The sequence below is a fragment of the Rhinopithecus roxellana genome, chromosome 15, assembly GCF_007565055.1.
Source record: "Rhinopithecus roxellana isolate Shanxi Qingling chromosome 15, ASM756505v1, whole genome shotgun sequence".
Taxonomy (NCBI): Eukaryota; Metazoa; Chordata; class Mammalia; order Primates; family Cercopithecidae; genus Rhinopithecus; species Rhinopithecus roxellana.
The window spans coordinates 57,425,884-57,446,171 of NC_044563.1; the positions used below are offsets into that span (position 1 = coordinate 57,425,884).

General features: G+C 43.3%; 1 protein-coding gene across 1 annotated transcript in view; it reads right to left on the bottom strand.

The window, feature by feature from the left end:
- RNF169 (ring finger protein 169) overlaps positions 1–12,865 on the bottom strand; it is a 96,181-nt gene extending 83,316 nt beyond the window's left edge. The window contains exon 1 of the mRNA XM_030917416.1: positions 12,322–12,865. Coding sequence (XP_030773276.1) covers positions 12,322–12,823 — 502 coding nt within the window. The 5' untranslated portion in view covers positions 12,824–12,865. The remainder of the gene's footprint in view (positions 1–12,321) is intronic.
- Between the last annotated feature and the right edge of the window lie 7,423 nt (positions 12,866–20,288).

Below are 20,288 nucleotides of genomic sequence, written 5' to 3' on the forward strand. Positions count from 1 at the left end.
TTTCTATGCTCTTTAATTTTAAAATTAGTTATTCAACCACCCTGATACTAATACCTCACTGTCTTAATTAATATGGCTTTAAACAGCTTGATATTTGAGAAAGCAAATCCACCCATCATGTTCTTCAAAATGGTCTTGACTATTCTTGGCCACTAATCATCCTTATTAATAAATTCCACTTTAAAAGCAAAGACAGTGGCTGGGTACAGTGGCTCACACCTGTAATCTCAACACTCTGGACAGGCCAAGGCAGGGGGATACACTGAAGACAGGAGATCAAGACCTGCCCTGGCAACATAGCGAAACCCCATCTCTATTTTTAAAAAATAAAAAAGAATTGGGAGGCCGAGGAGGGCAGATCACAGGGTCAGGAGATTGAGACCATCCTGGCTAACATGGTAAAACCCTGTCTCTACTAAAAAAAAAAAAAAAAAAAAAATACAAAAAATTGACCAGGCATGGTGGTGGGCACCTATCGTCCAAGCTACTCGGGAGGCTGAGGCAGGAGAATGGCATGAACCCGGGAGGTGCAGGTTGCAGTGAGCCGAGATCGTGCCAGTGCACTCCAGCCTGGGCGACAGAGCGAGACTCCGTCTCAAAAAAAAGTAAAAATAAAAATAAAAAAGAATTAGCCGGATGTGGTAGCTCATGACTGTAGTCCCAGCTACTCAGGAGGCTTGACTGAACCTGGCAGGTGGAGGCTGCAGTGAGCCCAGATCACACCACTGAACTCCAGCCTGGGCAACAGAGTAAGACTCTGTCTCAAAAGAATAAAAAATAAAAAAAAAAAGTTTCTTTCTCCTATTCCACAAGTTGTAGTTTTTTTTAAAATAATGATAAATTTTGTCAAATGCTATTTTGAGCCATCTATTGCAATGACCATATAGTTTTACTCTCCTTTAGTTTGTTAATATGGTGAATTACATTAGATTCTTAATGTTAAGCCAAACTCCTATTCTTCAAATAACTGCTACTTGGTTGTGATTTTCTAGAAATATACTACTAGATTCAGTCTATGTTTCACCTGAGATTCTAAAAATCTGTGCTTATGCCAGGTGTGGTGATTCACGCCTGTAATCCCAGCACTTGGGAAGCAGAGGCAGGAGGAACGCTTGAGGTCAGAAGACCAGCCTGAGCAACATAGTGAGACCCCCATCTCCACAAAAAAATAGAAAAAAAAAGAAATAAAAAGATAAAAAATTTAAAAAAAAAATCTCTGTTCATGAGAGTTGCCTGTACTTTTCCTTTTTCATACAGTTCTTGTGGGAATTTGTTATCAAGTTGTAAAAGCCCCCAAAACAAGTCTGGAAACATTTTGTTTATTCCCTAGAACCATCCATCCTTCAATATCTGGGTAACCATCTATGCCTGGTACTTCTTCAATGGACAGTATTTCTTCTTGCTTTTTTTATGGAAAAGTTTCAAATATATTATTAGAGAAACCAGTAAAATGAACTACCACAAATCATCCAGCTTCAGCCATCAATCATTAGCAATCTTATTTTCTGTCCTCCCCTAATCAATACCTGCTCCCTATCTCCTGGAACAAATTTGAAGTTATTTTGAAGCAAATCCCAGACATCATATCATCTTAGCTATAAACATTTTTAACATCTAAGAGAATGATTATTTTAAAATATATAACCAGAAAACTACTGTCACACTAAAAATATAAGTCTTTAATTAACCAACAAATATCCAGCTGGCATTCAAATTCTCATCAAATGTTTTCATACAGTTTTTTCAAATCAAGACCCAAGTAAGTTCATACACTTAAACTAGTTGTATCTTTTAATCCATGGGTCACCCCTCTATTGCTTTTTTTCTGTAATTTATTTGTGTAAGAAAGTGGGTCATTTGTCCCTTAGTTTCCCCATGTTCTGCATTTGGTTCATTGTGTCCACGTGGTGGTATTACTTAGTGGGCAGATTTTACTCTTTGCTAATTAGTTACATTTAAATTTTGTTTTTTTCAATTTCCAAACATGAATTGGAGGGGGAATTAGTTATCTTTTCATTATTAATTTCTAATTTTATTATACTACAGTCAGATAAGATGGTTTATATATCTTTCGTATTTGTCAAAACTTCCTTTGTGCCTAAATGAATCTATGAAAATTACATAAATGTTGCATATTTGTTTAAAAAGAATGCATGTTCTCTAATCTAAGAGGTGTATGGTTCTATATATGTGTAGTAGATCAAGCTATATATTGTATTTCTTTTCAGGATTAACCCCATCGTTTTGAGACAGGATCTCACTCTGTCACCTAGGTTGGAGTGCAGTGACACGAACACAGCTCATTGCAGCCTCGACCTCCTGGGCTCAAGCAATCCTCCTGCCTCAGCCTCCTGTATTGCTGGGAACACAGGCGCATACCACTACATCTGGCTAACTTGATTTATCATCTGGCTAAATGAGAGACAGGGTCTCATTTTTTTGCCCAGGTTGGTCTTGAACTCCTGGACTCAAATGATCCTCCCACCTCAGCCTCCCAAAGTGATGAGATTAGGATGAGCCACCACGTCCAGTCTACCTGTAAATGTTTAATGTGCATCTGACTTAAAGCCTAAAGTTGATCAATATCTCTATCTTCTTATTGAACTACGTTATGTATAGACAGAACTTTAGAAATCTGTAATGAGAATCACTTTTTTCCCCACTTACATTTTATCCTTGCCCAGTATTTTAGTTTTACCTTGGTTTTAGCCCCTACACATCAGTCATAATTATTTTGTTTTATACAGTCAACACTAGCTTAGACTACCTACTAACTTCTTTCTTCACCACAACTTCTTATATCCTATTTTCTCCCCTAAGTTACATTTTTCTTCCTGCACTATATGCTTTGTTTATAATAGTACTTTTAGAAAGTGTGGTAAATTCTCTTTTTCCTGTCTGAAAATATTTTTATTTTGCCCTTTTTTTTTTTTTTTTTTTTTTGAGATGGAGTTCTGCTCATGGTTGCCCAGGCTGGAGTGCAGTGGTGTGATTTCAGCTCACCGCGTCCTGGGTTCAAGCAGTTCTCCTGCCTCAGCCTCCCAGTGATTACAGGCATGCGCCACCACGCCCGGCTAATTTTTTGTATTTAGTAGAGACAGGGTTTCAACATGTCAGGCTGGTCTTGAACTCCTGACCTGAGGCGATCCGCCCACCTCGGCCTCCCAAAGTGCTGGGACTACAGGCGTGCGCTACCTCGCCCAGCGCCCTTACTCTTATAACTTACCTGAGTATGAAATTCAGATCTCTCTCAAGGCTGAAGATATTATTCAATTTTCTTCTGGTCTCTCTTATAGGTTAAAAGATATATGCTCTCAGTCCGATTACTGCTCCTTTGTCTTTCCTTTTTGGTTATACTTAATAGTCTTTGGTGTTCTGAAGTTTCACTGCAATGTGTTTAGTTGTGGGGTTTTGTTGCTGCCTTTCTGTTGTTAATTCTTACAGGTGCAGTGGCTCACACCTGTAAAGTCAACACTTTGGGAGGCCAAGGTGGGAGGATCACTTGAGCCTGGGAGGTCAAGGCTGCAGTAAGCTATGATCACACCACTGTACTCAAGCCTGAGCTACAGAGCAAGACCTTGTCTCAAAACAAAAACAAAAAACCTCTTGCTAGGGCCTCATGAGACTCGAACCTAAGGATTCAGGACTTTTTACTAATTCTAAAAAATTATCAAGTCATCTTCTCTTCAAATTCCACACCTCCTCCACATTTTTTTTTTTTCCTCCTGGAAGTACTATTACATGTTGGATCTTCTTGATTTGTCCTTCTCATTTTTCTTCACCTTCTTTCAAATTTTCCTTTGTTTATTTGTATTCTTGAGAATTTCCTCATGTCTATGTCCCACCTTACTAATCTCTCTTCATCTGTGTAAACTATTGTTTCACTTGTTTATGAGATTTTTAACTTCAATGACTATATTTTTCACTATGTTTCATTCTTTTTCAAATGTGCCTGTTTCATAATGCTTTATTCATTTCTTGGGATTTCAATTCTTTAAAGTCTTTAGCCACTTAAAATATGCTAATTTAAATTATCTCTCAAATTGTCACTCTCTTATTCCAGTTCCTGGAGCTATAATCCTCCTGCTTGCTCCTTCTGCTGACTCTCATTTGTGGTACAAAGCTATTTCCTCATGTGTCGTCATTTTTAATCATAAGTTCATCTTCAGTTGGGCTTATTTCTTCTGTAAGAATCCCTTGTGGTCTAAGGTATGGATGTACCTCTCAAAGTCTTGTTTTTCCTGTCTCCAGGTGACCCAGATGTATCACTAGCTTGAAGTCTGTTTTTATATTAATTTCTGAGCCATATAATATAAACCCAGTTCCCAAATGTAAGCAAAGTATAGATCTTGTGCTTCAATTTCCCAGGCAAACTTTTTTCATTTTCTCTTTGCATAGAGCTCAAGCAAATCAAGACAAGATTTCTTGTCGTCTCCTTGTGTAATAGGGAAGATTATTTTTCTAGCCCACCCTTTCACCTAGAGTGCAGCACATAAAAAATCTCAGCTTTATGCAGAAATCTTAGTTCTGGTTCCTTTTTGCATATGGTTAAAACTCAACCTGCTAGGAAGAGGACACCTGAAATAACCCTTCTCCACACTCCTCACTCTGCTCCAGGGCAATATAGCACAGGGTCAAGGGCTTACAGTTTTGGTTTGTAGTTCCATTTTTGTTTTTGGAAACTGGAGATTTTCCTATCTTTCCTATATATTCAAGAATGCATTTAAAAGAATTGTCATTCTTTATTATGCAGCTTTTGGGCTTTCAGTTTTGGTTTGTAGTTCCATTTTTGTTTTGGAAACTGGAGATTTTCCTATTCTGTATATTCAAGAATGCATTTAAAAGAACTGTCATTCTTTATTATGCAGCTTTTCTGCGTATTTGTGTCAGGAGTTTTAGCCATCTTGCTAAAAAGAGAATTTGGGCTCTCCAATCCTTTTGGTACAACACTCCCATGGGAGTGATCTCTCTAAAGTTCAAAGATGAACTCCTCTTTGAAACTGCTCAGTCTATCCTCATTCCTTAGCATTGCACTCAAAGTCCACTATTATTCAGCAACTGCCCATTTCTGCAGTCCCACGTGCTTCCACTCTCCCACATGCACTCTATACTCTAACTACTCCTGCTTACAATCCCCAGAACGCTCCTTGTTTCATGCTCCTATGCCTTTAAATGTACTGATTTCCCTCTCTCATCTTTATGCTGATGTCATCCACCTAATGAATACTCATGGTCAAATGTCTGGCATTTATTGGAGCCATTCTTGACCCATCCAAACTAGATCATCATCTTTGTGAAAATACCTTACATTTGTGGAGCTAGCTCTTTAAGTGCCAAGCATTGTAATAATTCATTTAGTCTTTAACAACAACCTTATGATTTTAATACTATTACTACTCCCATTTTCCAAATGAAGAAACTAAGACACAGAGATTGTTCAATAACATACAGCTATAAATAGCAAAGCTAGAATTTGAACCCAGGTAGTCTGTCTCCAGATTTTCCTTTATTAGCCTGCTCTATTAATATATACTATATTGCCTTCTACAATTATATCTTGCGTAACAGCTGTTGCAATACTTATCATACCACATTTCAGTTGCATATTTACAACCCAATCTTCCCAACTACACTTTGGGACAGAACCATGCTTTACCTCCTCTATTTGCAGCTCCAGTGCCTAGGCCTAGCACACAGAAGACCCTCAAATGGTTACTAAATGAATGAATGTCTGAAGTTAATGCCACAGCCAATGCTTTAGTCCAGGCCCTCTTCATCACTTGCCTAAACTACTAAAACAGTCCCTTAACGACTTCCGGTCTCCAGTTTCTACTCACATCTTTCCTCTTCCAACCAATATATATTGTCTTTCTAAAGCACATTATGATGTCATTCCACCACTTAAAAATCTTGAAGAGTTTTGTAGGATAAAGTCCAAGATTCTTTTACCCTAATACACAATGGCCTTCATGATCTAACTTTTTCAGTCTCTTCTCTACTTCCCCACTCCAGTCCACACTCCACCTATATTTAGCTTTTTGCCAATCCCTGAACATCCCAAGCACCTTCAAGCCTTTCTACATGCAGGCTCTTCTACCTGGAATGGACATCCCCTCCTTTCTCATCTGGTGAATAACAAGTATCTCCTAAATTCCTGCTGTTCAATCTTGAATTCTGTAAGTTGGAGCTATTCTTCAATAGTAATAATGTTTAGTTGGTAAAGTTGCATGTAATCTCAAGAGCTTTAAAAAACATCTTAGCACAAGGCAAATGTTTCCTGCACTGGTATAACACATAAGGATACTTTCAAATTATCGGATATGTGTCATTAAGGATAAAGAAATGAGTCATTTTACATATTTTAAACAAATCCTTACAGACTAGGGAATTCCTGTCCTCTTGCATTACAATCACATGGTTTCATTATTCATTAGTCCTAAATGTAATTTAGGCTGCACACATAGCAAACACTGTCTGTCAACTGAGTAATAAACCAGAATTACTTGCTTTTCACAGAAAGGGGAAATTTTTTAAATGCAGAAATGTTAACCCTAAGTGAACAGGGAAGTTGAGATGGGATGAGAAGGGTTAAGTGAGGCACTATCCAATAGTTTTTTATCTAGTCAATTTTCATGTTTTGTTTGTTTTTCAGAGAGAGTCTCGCTCTGTCACCCAGGCTGGAGTGCAGTGGCGCAATCTCAGCTCACTGCAACCTCCGCATCCCTACCTCAGCCTCCCGAGTAGCTGGGACTATAAGCATGCACCACCATGCCTGGCTAATTTTTGTATTTTTAGTATAGACGGGGTTTCCCCATGTTGGCCAGGCTGGTCTCAAACCCCTGGCCACAAGTGATCCGCCCACCTCTGCCTCCCAAAGTGCTGGGATTACAGATGTGAGCCACTGCGCCTGGCCTATCTATTCAATTTCTGAAAAGCACTTTCAACACCACGAAGAGAAAAAAGTTTAAACTGCCAATTTAAAAGATTCACCAGCCTTTGTCTAGCTTTTCTTCAGTCATTACCCACAGCAGAAGAAAAAGAATCCAAAAAAGTAAAAAGGTCTTGGTTTCAAATTCAAAAGCAGTATGATTTGGAATAATCATACTTGATTTTAAACAGACTAAATGAATTCTTAAAATCCATTAATCATTTTTAAATGAAACTTAAGTGTGGCTGCAATGTATAGTTCAAAATCTACCTATGTAAGCCTGTATGGTATGTTTTTTAAATCAACAGATAAGGAATGTCTCTAAATTTAGAATATAAGTTCCATGAGAGAGAGATGTTTAATATTTCATTCACTAATGTTTCCCAAAGACCTGGCACAGAGTAGGCACTTACTACACAATTCCTGAATATTGCTCAAAATGGTCCAAATATTTAATATGTCAATATATACAATGAGTTGTAGATCCTCAAAGAATATGAAGTTAAGTCTGAGTTCATTTTGAAATGATCATTGATGTAGCCCTTACACACACAGTTTCACAAATCAACAAGAACTGATACTATATCCAAAAGCAAACTGTCAATGCATAGAAGAATTAAATAAAACACATACACAGGGGTCATTAAGGTTCTGAACCTTAAAGCTTGCCAAAAAGGCTGGCAAAGAACAAAAATGTCACAAGCGCAACCAAAATTTTCAACAAAGCACAAACTCTTTACACTTTTTCCAGACAAAGCAATTCCTAAAAGGCACTGGACTTCAACAAAAGAAAAAAATAAAATTAAGAACTTCACTTAAATACCAGTGCATTTACTACAAAATTTCATTTCCAGCAGGCCTGACATTTCCTTTATCAATTGATCCAACTATGTGATGAGAATACAACTAAGCAATATATCTCCGAATATTACTAAAATTGCTATTAGGCTGGTACAAAAGTAATTTTGGTTTTTGCCATTGAAAGTCATGGCAAAAACCATTATTACTTTTGTGCGAACCTAGTAATTCTGTTGCTGTTTCCACTCATAAAAGTATATTGTAAATATTTGTAAAACTGGTATTATTAGTTTTCTTTTTTTTTTTTTTTTTTTGAGACGGAGTCTCACTCGGTTGCCTAGGCTGGAGTGCAGTGGCCGGATCTCAGCTCACTGCAAGCTCCGCCTCCCGGGTTTATGCCATTCTCCTGCCTCAGCCTCCCGAGTAGCTGGGACTACAGGCGCCCGCCACCTCGCCCGGCTAGTTTTTTTGTATTTTTTAGTAGAGACGGGGTTTCACCATGTTAGCCAGGATGGTCTCGATCTCCTGACCTTGTGATCCACCCGTCTCGGCCTCCCAAAGTGCTGGGATTACAGGCTTGAGCCACCGCGCCCGGCCATATTAGTTTTCTTTATTAAAGCTATTATGAACATTTCACTGTGAACTAGGCTGTTTCTGTTGACCCTTTTTTTATCTACTATTAACTCATGTAAACCCTTATTCTCTTATCTGTTCTGGGCCTCAGTTTTCTCTTCTGTAGAATGAGAGATGTAGATTAAAACAATGGTTCAGATTCTGGTGAAAGCTACTGGTGACTTCTCCATAAAAATGCACATATGCATTTACATAATTATTTATAACAGCAAAAGACAGGAAACAACCAAAATGTCCACCAATAGGTGGTTAAGTAAATTACGCTATATCCATTCAGTAAAATTCCATACAACCTACTGCTATGGACTTCGATGATGTACTGTTAAACCAAAAAAAAAAAAAAAGTTAACAGAACAGTGTGTATAATATACAACCTTTTGTATAAAAATGGCAAAAAATAAGTGTACTTGAATTTTCATGTAGATCCATAAACTGTGGAAGAACAAACAAGAATCTTTTTTTTTTCTGAGACAGAGCCTTGCTCTGCCACCAGGCTGGAGTGCAGTGGCTTGATGTCAGCTCACTGCAGCCTCTGCCTCCCAGGTTCAAGCGATTCTCCTACCTCAGCCTCCCCAGTAGCTGGAAGTATAGGCGTGCACCACTGCACCTGGCTAATGTTTGTATTTTTAGTAGAGAGAGGGTTTCACCATGTTAGCCAGATTGGTCTTGAACTCCTGACCTCAAGTGATCCGCCCGCCTTAGCCTCCCAAAGTGCTAGATTTACAGGCATGAGCCACCATGCTCAGCCCAAGAATCTTTGATGGGAGTGAGAAATAAGGGCGTAAGGGAGAACCTTTTTTTTTTTGTTTTTTTTTAGACGGAGTATCCCTCTGTCACCAGGCTGGAGTGCAGTGGCGCAATCTCAGCTCACTACAACCTCCACCTCTTGGGTTCAAGAGATTCTCCTGCCACAGCCTCCCAAGTAGCTGGGACTACAGGCACGCGCCACCATGCCCAGCTAATTTTTGTATTTTTAGTAGAGACAGGGTTTCACCATGTTGGCCAGACTGGTCTCGATCTGTTGACCTTGTGATCCACCCACCTCAGCCTCCAAAAGTGCTGGGATTACAGGCCTGAGCCACCGCACCCAGCCAAGGGCAATCTTTTCATTGTATATTTTGTTACATTTTTGTTTGAATCCTGTGAATGCACTGCCTATTAAAATTTTTAATTTAAAAATACTGTATATAACTTCAAGAGGATCAGACAATACACTGAAGCTAAAAGATACTTCCTAAGCCTTTCGGCAATATTTTTGTATTCTAAAATTCTTCCACTGAATAAGCATATAACTGTATATACGAAACAATCCAACAAGAAGAACATTTACGAAAAACATTTTTCACTTTGGTCCTCAATAAACATATAAAGTAATTGATGAATACTAAGTGACTCAATAGATTCTAATTTGAAATCTCATTTTAGATAATTTCCCTTAATCACTGACAAATTTTATGACAAAAACTTTTTCAAGGGAAAAAGTTTGCACAAATCATCAAGCCAAACTCCCTCTCATGGTTCAAATTCAGAACTGGTATTTCACAACAGTCTCCAAGCTTAGAAATCAAAACGACAATTTCTGGGCTGGGCGTGGTGGCTCACACCTGTAATTCCAGCACTTTGGGAGGCCGAGACGGGCGGATCACGAGGTCAGGAGATGGAGACCATCCCGGCCAACACGGTGAAACCCCGTCTCTACTAAAAATACAAAAAAATTAGCTGAGCATGGTGGCAGGCACCTGTCGTCCCAGCTACTCGGGAGGCTGAGGCAGGAGAATGGCATGAACCGGGAAGGCGGAGCTTGCAGTGAGCAGAGATCGTGCCACTGCACTCCAGGCTGGGCGACAGAGCGAGACTCTGTCTCGAAAAAAAGAAAAGAAAAAATTCTATCCTACATGGCCATATAATCACTGGTACTAATAGGGAGACCAGAGAAATACTGTCTTATATTGTGACCATAACCTCAGAATTTAAAGCAAATTAAGTAGCATATGAAACCATCACACCACATCCACAAAAATAAGGACGTCTGGGGAGGTTTTTATCCCTGATTTGAGCAGGAATAGGATAGAATTGGGTTTTCATCCTTACGCAAGTTACTCAACCTCTCTGGGCCTCAGTTTCATATATAAAATGGAAATAAAAGTACTTATCTCATAGGAATGTCGTGAAGCTTAAAAGGAATAACGAGGGCTGAGCACGGTGGCTCACGCCTGTAATCCCAACACTTTGGGAGGCAGAGGTGAGCGGATCACTTGAGGCCAGGGGTTCGAGACCAGTCTAGCCAACACAGCGAAATCCCGTCTCTACTAAAATTACAAAAATTAGCAGGGCGTGGTGGCGCCTGCCTGTAGTCCCAGCTACACGGCGTAGGTAAGAGAATCGCTTGAACCTGGGAGGCAGAGGTTGCAGTGAGCTGAGAGATTGCGCCACTGCACTCCAGCCTGGGCGACAGAGTGAGACTCGGTCTCAAAAAAAAAAAAAAAAAAAAATTGGGAGGCCAAGGTGGGCAGATCACAAGGTCAGGAGTTCGAGACCAGCCTGGCCAACATAGTGAAACCTCATCGCTACTAAAAATACAAAAAAAAAAAAAAAAAAAAAAAAAAAAACAGCCGGGCGTGGTGGTAGGCACCTGTAATCCCAGCTACTCGGGAGGCTGAGGCAGAAGAATCACTTGAACCCGGGGTGGGGGAAGGGGCAGGGGCTGCAGTGAGCTGAGATGGCACCACTGCTCTCCAACCCGGGCGACAGTGCGAGACTCCGTCTCAAAAAAAAGGGAGTGACAAGGAACATAGAAAGTAAGATGCAGGTCCCCCTCAACCCCAGGAATAAAATAGCCCGATATCCTAGGATAGTGACAGGTGTCTCTGGCGGCTTGAATCAAAACAGAGTGCATTCTAGAACCTGTGGTTTCTAGACGCTGCACTTGTATACACAAGCAATGCCTCTCTTTCCCTGCCGAAAATAACACATGGTAGAATTCCCAAAACAGAAGGTGCAAATATCTGGCCTCTCCTGGTTTATGTTTCTTGAAAATCTCATTCAAGATAAGCATTTTTTATCAAACAGAGCTGTAGATGTTGACTGGGTGTGTCCCCAAAAGGATCCTAAGTTATAACACAGTCTTGTTTTATTTTATACAGGGCACTTTTCTATCTAAAAGCTCAGAACCGAGATGCTGGTGTTAATGGAAAGAAGTTCAAGGCAAGAGTCCTACAACAGACTTTTAATTGCCAGCAAGTCAGTGGGAAACCCACACTGCCAAGGAGATCGAAGCAGCCCCTGCCAACCCAATCTTCGTTTCCAAAACTTTTAAACCCAAGCCAGTTTTCTTGGGCACTACTGGACTTAGTAGTAGTAGTATTACCAATATAAACGGCAGTCACTTACTCCTCCTCACTATGTGCCAAGTTGTGTGCTAAGCATGCATTTTCCAAGATGTATGAAAACAACTGCACATGTGTGCTCCCAACCCCCTCAGTCTGAAAAGCTCCCTTCACATCCTCAAATTCAACCTGTCCCCTAAACTCCGGATTCTCCACACCCTTCACTGACCCATTCAGGGCCAGGAGCCACATCTCTCCAAGCAATATGACCCCCAAACTCTTCATGCAACATTAAACCAAGCACTTCTCTGATCCATGGCCCCTCCCACTCCCACACACCAATTCCAACCTGCCCCTAACTTGTTCCAACAATTCTGTTTCCCTCCAAACTTCGGACTTACGTAAGGCGCCGGGAGCCCTCACCGCCCCTCCGCATGCAACGTGCCAGTCCTTAACTCTGAAGTTCAAAATTCACAAACACACTGCACCTGGGCAGAGCCCGGGTTCCAATCCCACGAGAACTCTCCACACCCGCCCGAGTAGGGCCCGGGACTCTCCACCCCCTAACCAGGCCAGGCCGGGCCGGGGCGCGCTCGGCCTCGCTCCAGACCCCAAGGGGAAGTGGGGAAGCTCCACCTGGCTCCGCAGGCGCGGCACGCGGCTCTTGGTCTGGCTCGGGCCCCGCGGCAGCCGCGCCCCCGTCCCGGCGCGGGCGGCAGCGCTCGGGTTGGCTGCGGCGGGCGCGCTCGCCCAGCACCTCTGCGTCGGCCTGGCCGTCGTCGCGGGCCCGACGGCGGGCCCAGCCTGGGCCGCGGGCGCGGCAGCGAGGGCAACCCGGGTCCGCCGCGTCAGCGGCGCGTTGGGAGCAGCCTCGGCACAGCGAGTCGCCGCACGGCAGGGCCGCTGCTTCCCCCGGGGACCCTAGGCACCCGGCGCAGCCCGATTCCTCCGGCCGCGGCGGCAGCGGCGGCTGCAGCAACGGCGGCGACAACACCAACAGCGAAGGTCCAGAAGCCGGGCCTGGGGCCCCAGTCTTAGCTGCCGCCATCTCGTCACAGCGGCCCCGCCGGCCCCGCCGACTCAGAGCGGCCGCTGCCGCCGCGGAAGAGGCCCGAGTACTCGGACCTGCAGCCGCCATCTTGTTTCCCGTTTGAAGGGAGAGTCGGTTGCGAGGGAGAAGAGTGGCGGGCGGGGCATTGCGCGGTGGGCAGCGCTATCTACATATTCATGAGGGGCGAGGCTTCCGTGAGCCCAAAGTGAGTTCTCCCCAGACCTGATTGGCCACAGGGGATACTTCATTAATATTTATTATTCTTTATATATCCAGTCATCAGCTGCACTCTCAAAAAGTCCTTGCAGTTTCCTTTTACTGAACTGAAAGAGGTGGGAACTGAGGGGCTTTATTGGCTATTCTGAACGATGTTAAACTTTGGTTTACTTATCCTGTAATGCCTTGATAACTGAGGAGAATGTGAGTTACTCAGAAACCTGCCTTAGTGTTCATTTGATGTGAGGGCCTGAGCTCTCTCCTAAGGATGGAGGTAGCTTTGCGACTGAAACCAGGGCCACCGTGGTAGCTGCCAAAAGGAGCAGCCTCTTGTCAGTGCTACCTCCTCATCCTCTCTCTCCATGTCCCTTCCTGAAACTGTGCCCCTTGGCTGGTAAAACCACACTTTCCTGGTTTTTTCCCAGCCCCTTGGCTCCTTCTCAGTCTCCCGTGTTTGGGGCTTCCATGTGGGTGTTCCTCTAGGCTCAGGCCTCAGTCCCCTTCTCACTCTGCGTGCTGCCCTGGTCCACATTTTCTTCCCTCAGGAGCTCCCAGATTGCTGTCTGCAGCCCAGGCCTCCTGAGTCCAGCCCAGGCCTCCTGAGTCCAGCCCTCCATATTCAACTGCCTGATGGAAACATCCTCTTAGATCCCTACATCCCTCATGTACAAAACTAATGTCACTGTCTCCCATCCTCTCTTCAAAACTGCTCTTCTTATTTCCTTCATTCTGTTAAAGGTCCCATCCTCCCAGGTACTCAAGTTCCAAACCTAGCCATCTTGAACTTCTCCCTTATCTCCACAAACCATCAGTTATTTAGTCCTGTCAGTTCCACTATCAAAATGACTATTTCCCCACCTCTTCATCCCATTCCCACTGCCCAATTCAGGTCTAATCATCTCTCACCTAGATTACGGCAGTAGCTGCCAAAGATTGATTGTCTCCCCTCTCTCAACCTCTTCTAATCCATCCTCCACACTCTTCGAGTTGCTTCCTAAAGGCCAGTTCTGACCATGTTACTCCTGCTTAAGCTAGGAAGAGGTGCTTGGACTTTGATGCTAGCACCCTTTCTGGATGCAGAGGTTACAGGAGAAAGAATGACCCCTCTCTAATGGAAAGGTGGTTCTGCTGCAGTAGTTCTCCCATTCTTTGCTTTCTTTGCCCTAGGATAGATTTGGAGCAGGAAAGCATTAAATAAATGACATTTCCTGGTGGAAATCTTTATAGGATAACACGAGTTTTGTTAAGAGAGAAAAGTAAAAAAGCAACATAGGCTGGGGGCGGTGGCTCATGCCTGCACTTTGGGAGGATGAGGCAGGCAGATTGCTTGAGCTCAGGAGTTAAAGACCAGCCTGGGCAACATGGTGAAACTTCATCTCTACAAAAAATACAGAAATTAGCTGGGCATGGTGGCACTCACCTGTACTCGGGACGCTGAGGTAGGAGGATCACTGGAGTCTGCGAGGTTAAGGCTGCAGTGAACCATGATGGCACCACTCACTGCATTCCAGCCTGGAAGACAGAACAAGACATTGTCTCAAAAAAAAAAAAAAAAAAAAATCAACATAATATAAGTATAACAGAAGGCATCAGAAGCCCTGGGTTTTGATGAGATTGTGCAGAGCTAGTGGTAAACCAATCCAGTGCTGAATGATTGGTTAACTCAGAGAGCAGGGGGCAAAAAAAAGAAAGAGAGAGAGAGATGTATTCCCAAGATAAGAATCAGATGGCCAAAGGACAGTCAAGAGTTGAAGAAAGGCCAATGAGTGATTGAAACAAAGACCTGTTTGCACAGAGGCCCAGACAGAATCCTGCCAGACACAGAAGTATGGCCTTGGCTGGGCTATCCTTTATCCGTGGGTCCTCCCGACTTCCATCCCAACTTAAAGTTCTTGAAGACATTTTTCCCAGATTCTGACAAAGGAGATCTGTGATCCAGAGATCAAGCCAACCATCATTAGAAATAGGGCCGTTTGTGCAAGCTGTTCACTCTCGATGGCTTGGATCTTTTAATCTGTTTACTGTTGGAGGAACTGAGCCACAGAAACATAGCATGCTTTCTTGGATACAAATAAATATAGAAAATTTCCTTTAGCAGAGGGAAAAAGCAAGAGGTCTGAGTAAAACTGGACCAGAAGCCAGGAGATCTGGGCGAGCTCGCCCAACATCTCTGCATTGGCCTGGCAGTCATCACGGGCCTGACGGCGGGCTCAGCCCAACCCTGGCCCGCTGCGTCAGTGGGCGTTGAGTGCAGCCTGGGCACAGCGAGTGGCCGCACCCGGCGCAGCTGCATTTCAAACAGCTAACTTCCCCCTGGGCCTCAATCTTTTAAACAAGAGTATTGAAGGCCGGGTGCGGTGGCTCACGCCTGTAATCCCAGCACTTTGGGAGGCTTGAGGTGGGCGGATCACGAGGTCGGGAGATCAAAGACCATCCTGGTTAACACGGTGAAACCCCGTCTCTACTAAAAATACAAAAAATTAGCCGGGCACAGTGGCAGGCACCTGTAGTCCCAGCTACTCAGGAGGCTGAGGCAAGAGAATGGCCTGAACCCGGGAGGCGGAGCGTGCAGTGAGCTGAGATCGCGCCACTGCACTCCAGCCTGGGCGACAGAGCGAGACTCCGTCTCAAAAAAGAAAAAAAAAACAAGAGTATTGAAATTCATCAGTTCTCAACCTGGGACGCACCTCAGAAACCTATATATATCAAAGTCCCGCCTTAGATCTAGTGAACCCAGAAACCCAGGTGGGGGATACCAGGATGTGAATTTTTTTTTTAGTGCCATAAGAATTGTAATGAATACTCCTAGGTAAGACCACTACAGTAGATAAATTCAAAGGACCGTTCCAGCACTAACATTGTAGAAGTCCAACTTCGATTTCCAGCCTCTTCTCTCCTCTATGCTGTTGCTGAGTAATCTTAGTAAAAGCAATAGTGGTGACAGAGAGCAAGGTACACCTAAGAAATCTGGAGAGTCACTCACTATGTGGGGAGCTAATGGCAATGAGGATGATTCTAAAGTTTCAAGCTTAGCAGCCTGGGATTGTGATGAAAATTGACAACTGACAAAAACGCATCCAAACCTCCTTTTCTTTTTTTTCTTTCTTTTTTTTCTTGTTTTTTTTTTTTTTTGTTTGTTTGTTTGTTTGTTTGTTTGTTTTTGAGACAGGGTCTCACTCTTTTGCCCAGGCTGGAGGGCAGTGATGCAATCTGCAATCACGACTCACTGCAACCTCTGCCTGCCAGGCTCAAGCAATCCTCCCATCTCAGCCTCTTGAGTAGCTGGGACTACAGGCACACGACACCACACCCTAGTAACTTTCATATTTTTTATAGAGACGGAATTTCACCATGTTGCTCAGGCTGGTCTCGAACTCCTAACCCCAAGCAATCTGCCTGCCTTGGCCTCTCAAAGTGCTGGGGTTACAGGCATGAGCCACCATGCCTGGCCCAAACCTCCTTTCTATTTGGGGAATTCCCCGTTCTGTATAGTATTGATGAGGCTAGGGAAGCTGAAGCTGAAGGGATATTCTTCTCCCTGCCCCCTAACGGCTAGAACGTGACACATGACACGTGACCCAGGCTCAGCCACCTGGCCACTCTTCTCTGAGGTTGGCATCTTCAGCAAGTGACATGAAAACATAGAGACAATTTTAGAATTATTCATAGCAACAGAGACTGTAGGTATCTAACAGCAGTGGGGGCCCTGGTGGGGGTTGAGGGGGGTGGCCCTGCAACGGTGAGGGTGGCCATGCCAGGCTGTACCTGAGGCACGGACTTGGCTGTGGTTGCCGTTGCCGAGCCTGCCTAGGTTACAGCCCATTTTCCACATCTGACACTGCAGTTTTCCTGTCAACTCTTTGTATCCTTTCAGTAAATTTCATTTTTTCTTAAATGACTCACAATCTCTGTTGTTTACATCAAAGTACTCTAACTGAGACATTAGCTTGTTGTTTTTGAAGTGTCACCTAAAAATGGTTGTTAAGGGTGCTTGGTAGATTATAAAATGATACAAGAAGCTTAAGCCAACAGCCTAGAATAGAACGAGCCCAAATAGCTTTTCTCTAAGGCCCCACCTGCACCACAGACCACCATGGGAAGAAGGACTCATAGACTCCCTTTAATGTACGATGCCAACTGGAACATGTGGCAGTGCAGCCACAGGTACCAATGCTTCCCCTCCAGCTGCTTTCTGAGGATTGTGTTGCTGTCAGAATTCCCTACCATCCTTCTCATAGCACCTCTACCCAGATAGCTCTGCATGGTTCCACCACCACCACTAACCCTTTCTCACTCCTCATTAACATCACTACAAACCTTCCCTCTTCCCTCCAGCTGATGGCTCCAGCTTCTCCTTGCTGGACTGAAAGACTCAGATATGAGCAAGACCATTCAGCCTAGTTCCAGGTGGAGACAAGGCTGTTTCTTCCTACAGGCCCAAGACCCCTTCCTCCAGCTTAAGTGCTGCTGGGTCCATCCTGAGACCTCACACATCTAAGAAGCAGAAGGCTCAGCCCCTCAGACCACACCAGTGCCATCTCTCCTTTAGCGTCCTCATCTCTTTGGATGGCATCTTCTTCCTGTACTCTTCCTTAAGTCAGATCTCCCCTGAGATTTGGCCCCTTCCATTTTGCTTTAAAGATTCTTGCTACCTTCTTACTTTTATTCATCTTCAGTTCCTTCCCTTTTGTTTCAGAGGAAGAGGTAATTCTTTTTGCAAATCTAATCCCTCCATCTGTGTTTGTCATGTCATCTGCCCAGTCTCCTCCAGACTCTTTCCAAACACTCTACAAATACAAATAAGACTTGGTCCTTGCCCCCTCAAAGTCAAAACCTAACAGAGAGGCAAAAGTAGAAAAAAAATACAGCAGAAAATAGAAGAGTTATAGAAGAATTGCAAGGGCTACAACAGACATAAACAGAGTACCATGGAAGCAGAGGGCAAAGGTGAGCAGAAACTGGGGAGATTTCACAGAAGAGGGGACATTTGAGCTCCTTTTTGAAGACTGAGGGAAGGGAGTTCACTACATGGATACAAGGGAAAACAGAGAGAAAATAAGAGCCAAGGCACAAAGGCATAAAAGTTTGGGACCTGTGTGAGACTGATAAAGAATTTGATGTGGCTAGAACATCAGGTTAGAGATGAGGCTAGAAAATCGGAGAAGAAAAGAAACTAGAATTTATTGAGCAACTACCATGTGCCAAGTGCCATGCTAAGCAACCATATATCTCTCTCATTTAAACCTAAAGTAATTGAAAGATTTAATATTTGGCCCAAGGGATTGGTACATACGGATTTGTATTTTTGTTTCTTGGTTTTTTTTGTTTTGTTTTGTTTTTTGTTTTTTGTTTTTTGAGATGGAGTCTTGCTCTGTTACCCAGGCTAGAATGCAATGGCACAATCTTGGTTCACTGCAACCTCCACCTCCCGGGCTCAAACAATTCTCCTGCCTCAGCCTCTTGAGTAGCTGGGACTACAGGCATGCACCACCACGCCCGGCTAAATATTTTTTTTTTTTTGTATTTTTGTAGAGATGGGGTTTCACTATGTTAGCCAGCCTGGTCTCAAACTCCTGACCTCAAGTGATCCACTCTCCTTGGCCTCCCAAGTGCTGGGATTACAGGTGTGTAATCTGTAATTACAGGTGTGTGATCTGTAATCCATGCCTAGCCTGGATTTGTGTTCTATAAGGATAAATATCGATTCTATAATTATCAGTGAATAATAAAAAGAATCTAAGCAGGCTTCATCCCACCCCCAGAGTTGAGATATTACTGGAGAAAGTATGGTGCAGCTAATGTTCATTCATTCATTCGTTCATTCAACAAATATCTATTGAGTACCTACTATGTGGCAGGATTATGTAAGTGCTAAGAATTCAGCAGTGAACATGGAAGGCAAAGTCTGGATGCTGGCCAGTTTGAGCAGGAACAGCATTAGGTACAGTGTTTGACACATTCCAGCTGCTGTGGAATGAATCAATGTTATCGCCTTAGTTATACTTTCATGTTTAGTGAGTTTCAAAGTACTCATTGTCAGAAAAAAAAATTCTAACAAACAAGCATGTCGATGGAGCAAAATAGTTCTTTAATTTCTTTACATTTTCCCTCCAGATGCCTATAAATCCACTTAGAATTGGCAACTAGTCTTACTCCTCTCTGCACCTCCCTCTCCTCACCTCAGTCTTTCTTCCTTTTTTCCCTGCACTCAGGGCCCCTATTCTTCTTCCTCTAGACTCTGACCCCAAGTTCCAAGCAACCAATTAGTTTCCTCTTTGATTTAGTTGTATTTATTTATTTATTTATTTATTTAAGACGAAGTCTAGCTCTGTCGCCCAGGCTGGAGTGCAGTGGTGTGATCTTGGATCACTGCAACCTCCACCTCCTGGATTCGAGCGATTCTTCTGCCTCAGCCTCCTGAGTAGCTGGAACTACAGGCACACGCCACCATGCCCAGCTAATTTTTTGTATTTTTAGTAGACACGGGGTTTCACCACATTGACCAGGCTGGTCTTGAACTCCTGACCTCGTGATCTGCCCACCTTGGCCTCCCAAAGTGCTGGGATTACAGGCATGAGCCACCGTGCCTGGCTGTTTTTTACATTTTAATTGACCAATAGAAATTGTATATATTTATAGTGTAGAGTTGTTCTTTTTGTTTTATAAGAGGATAGAGGTGGCTTTAAGAAATCCTTTAGGTTCAAGATATAGAGAATAAGAGGGGAAAGAAATTGGCAAATGGCCTTACCCAGCTGCACTCAGAGTGAAATATCTAAAAGATAAAACTTTCTGTGCTAGTATTGCTCACCTTTTACACTGTAAATCACATTTCTTATTCTTGCAGAGTCTCTGTATTTTCCCATTCTCATCAAAAAAATCCTACTACCTTCACTTTGGTCCAAATCTCCAATAAGGAGTGGGTCATGGACCTGCCCCAGGAAAAGAATGAGAAGAGTGAAAACTGCTTCTTGTCATAAATAAATAGACGAATAGTTACATTGAGCAGAATGGAGGATTTGCCTCAGAAGAGAGATGGGAGCAGAAGAAAAAGTCAGGGGAGCTACAAAATAACCACTCAGAGATTGACTTTGTCTACTTTGGAAAGAAACAGGGGAGAGATGGGTTCAGCCGGAGGCTGAGAACAGAAAGCATGATCTCCCAAGTTCCTTTGTCCTGAAGGAAGACAGGCTTCTATACCAATCTACTAGTGATCAACGAGAAACCTGATGGGTTCTGTTCTAGAATGGTCATCGTCCCAGAGTTCATTGTTTACTTGGCTCTGTGCTCTGCAATCCCATCCCTGGGAAATGCCTGCAGGCGTCTCCTGGGTCTGTGA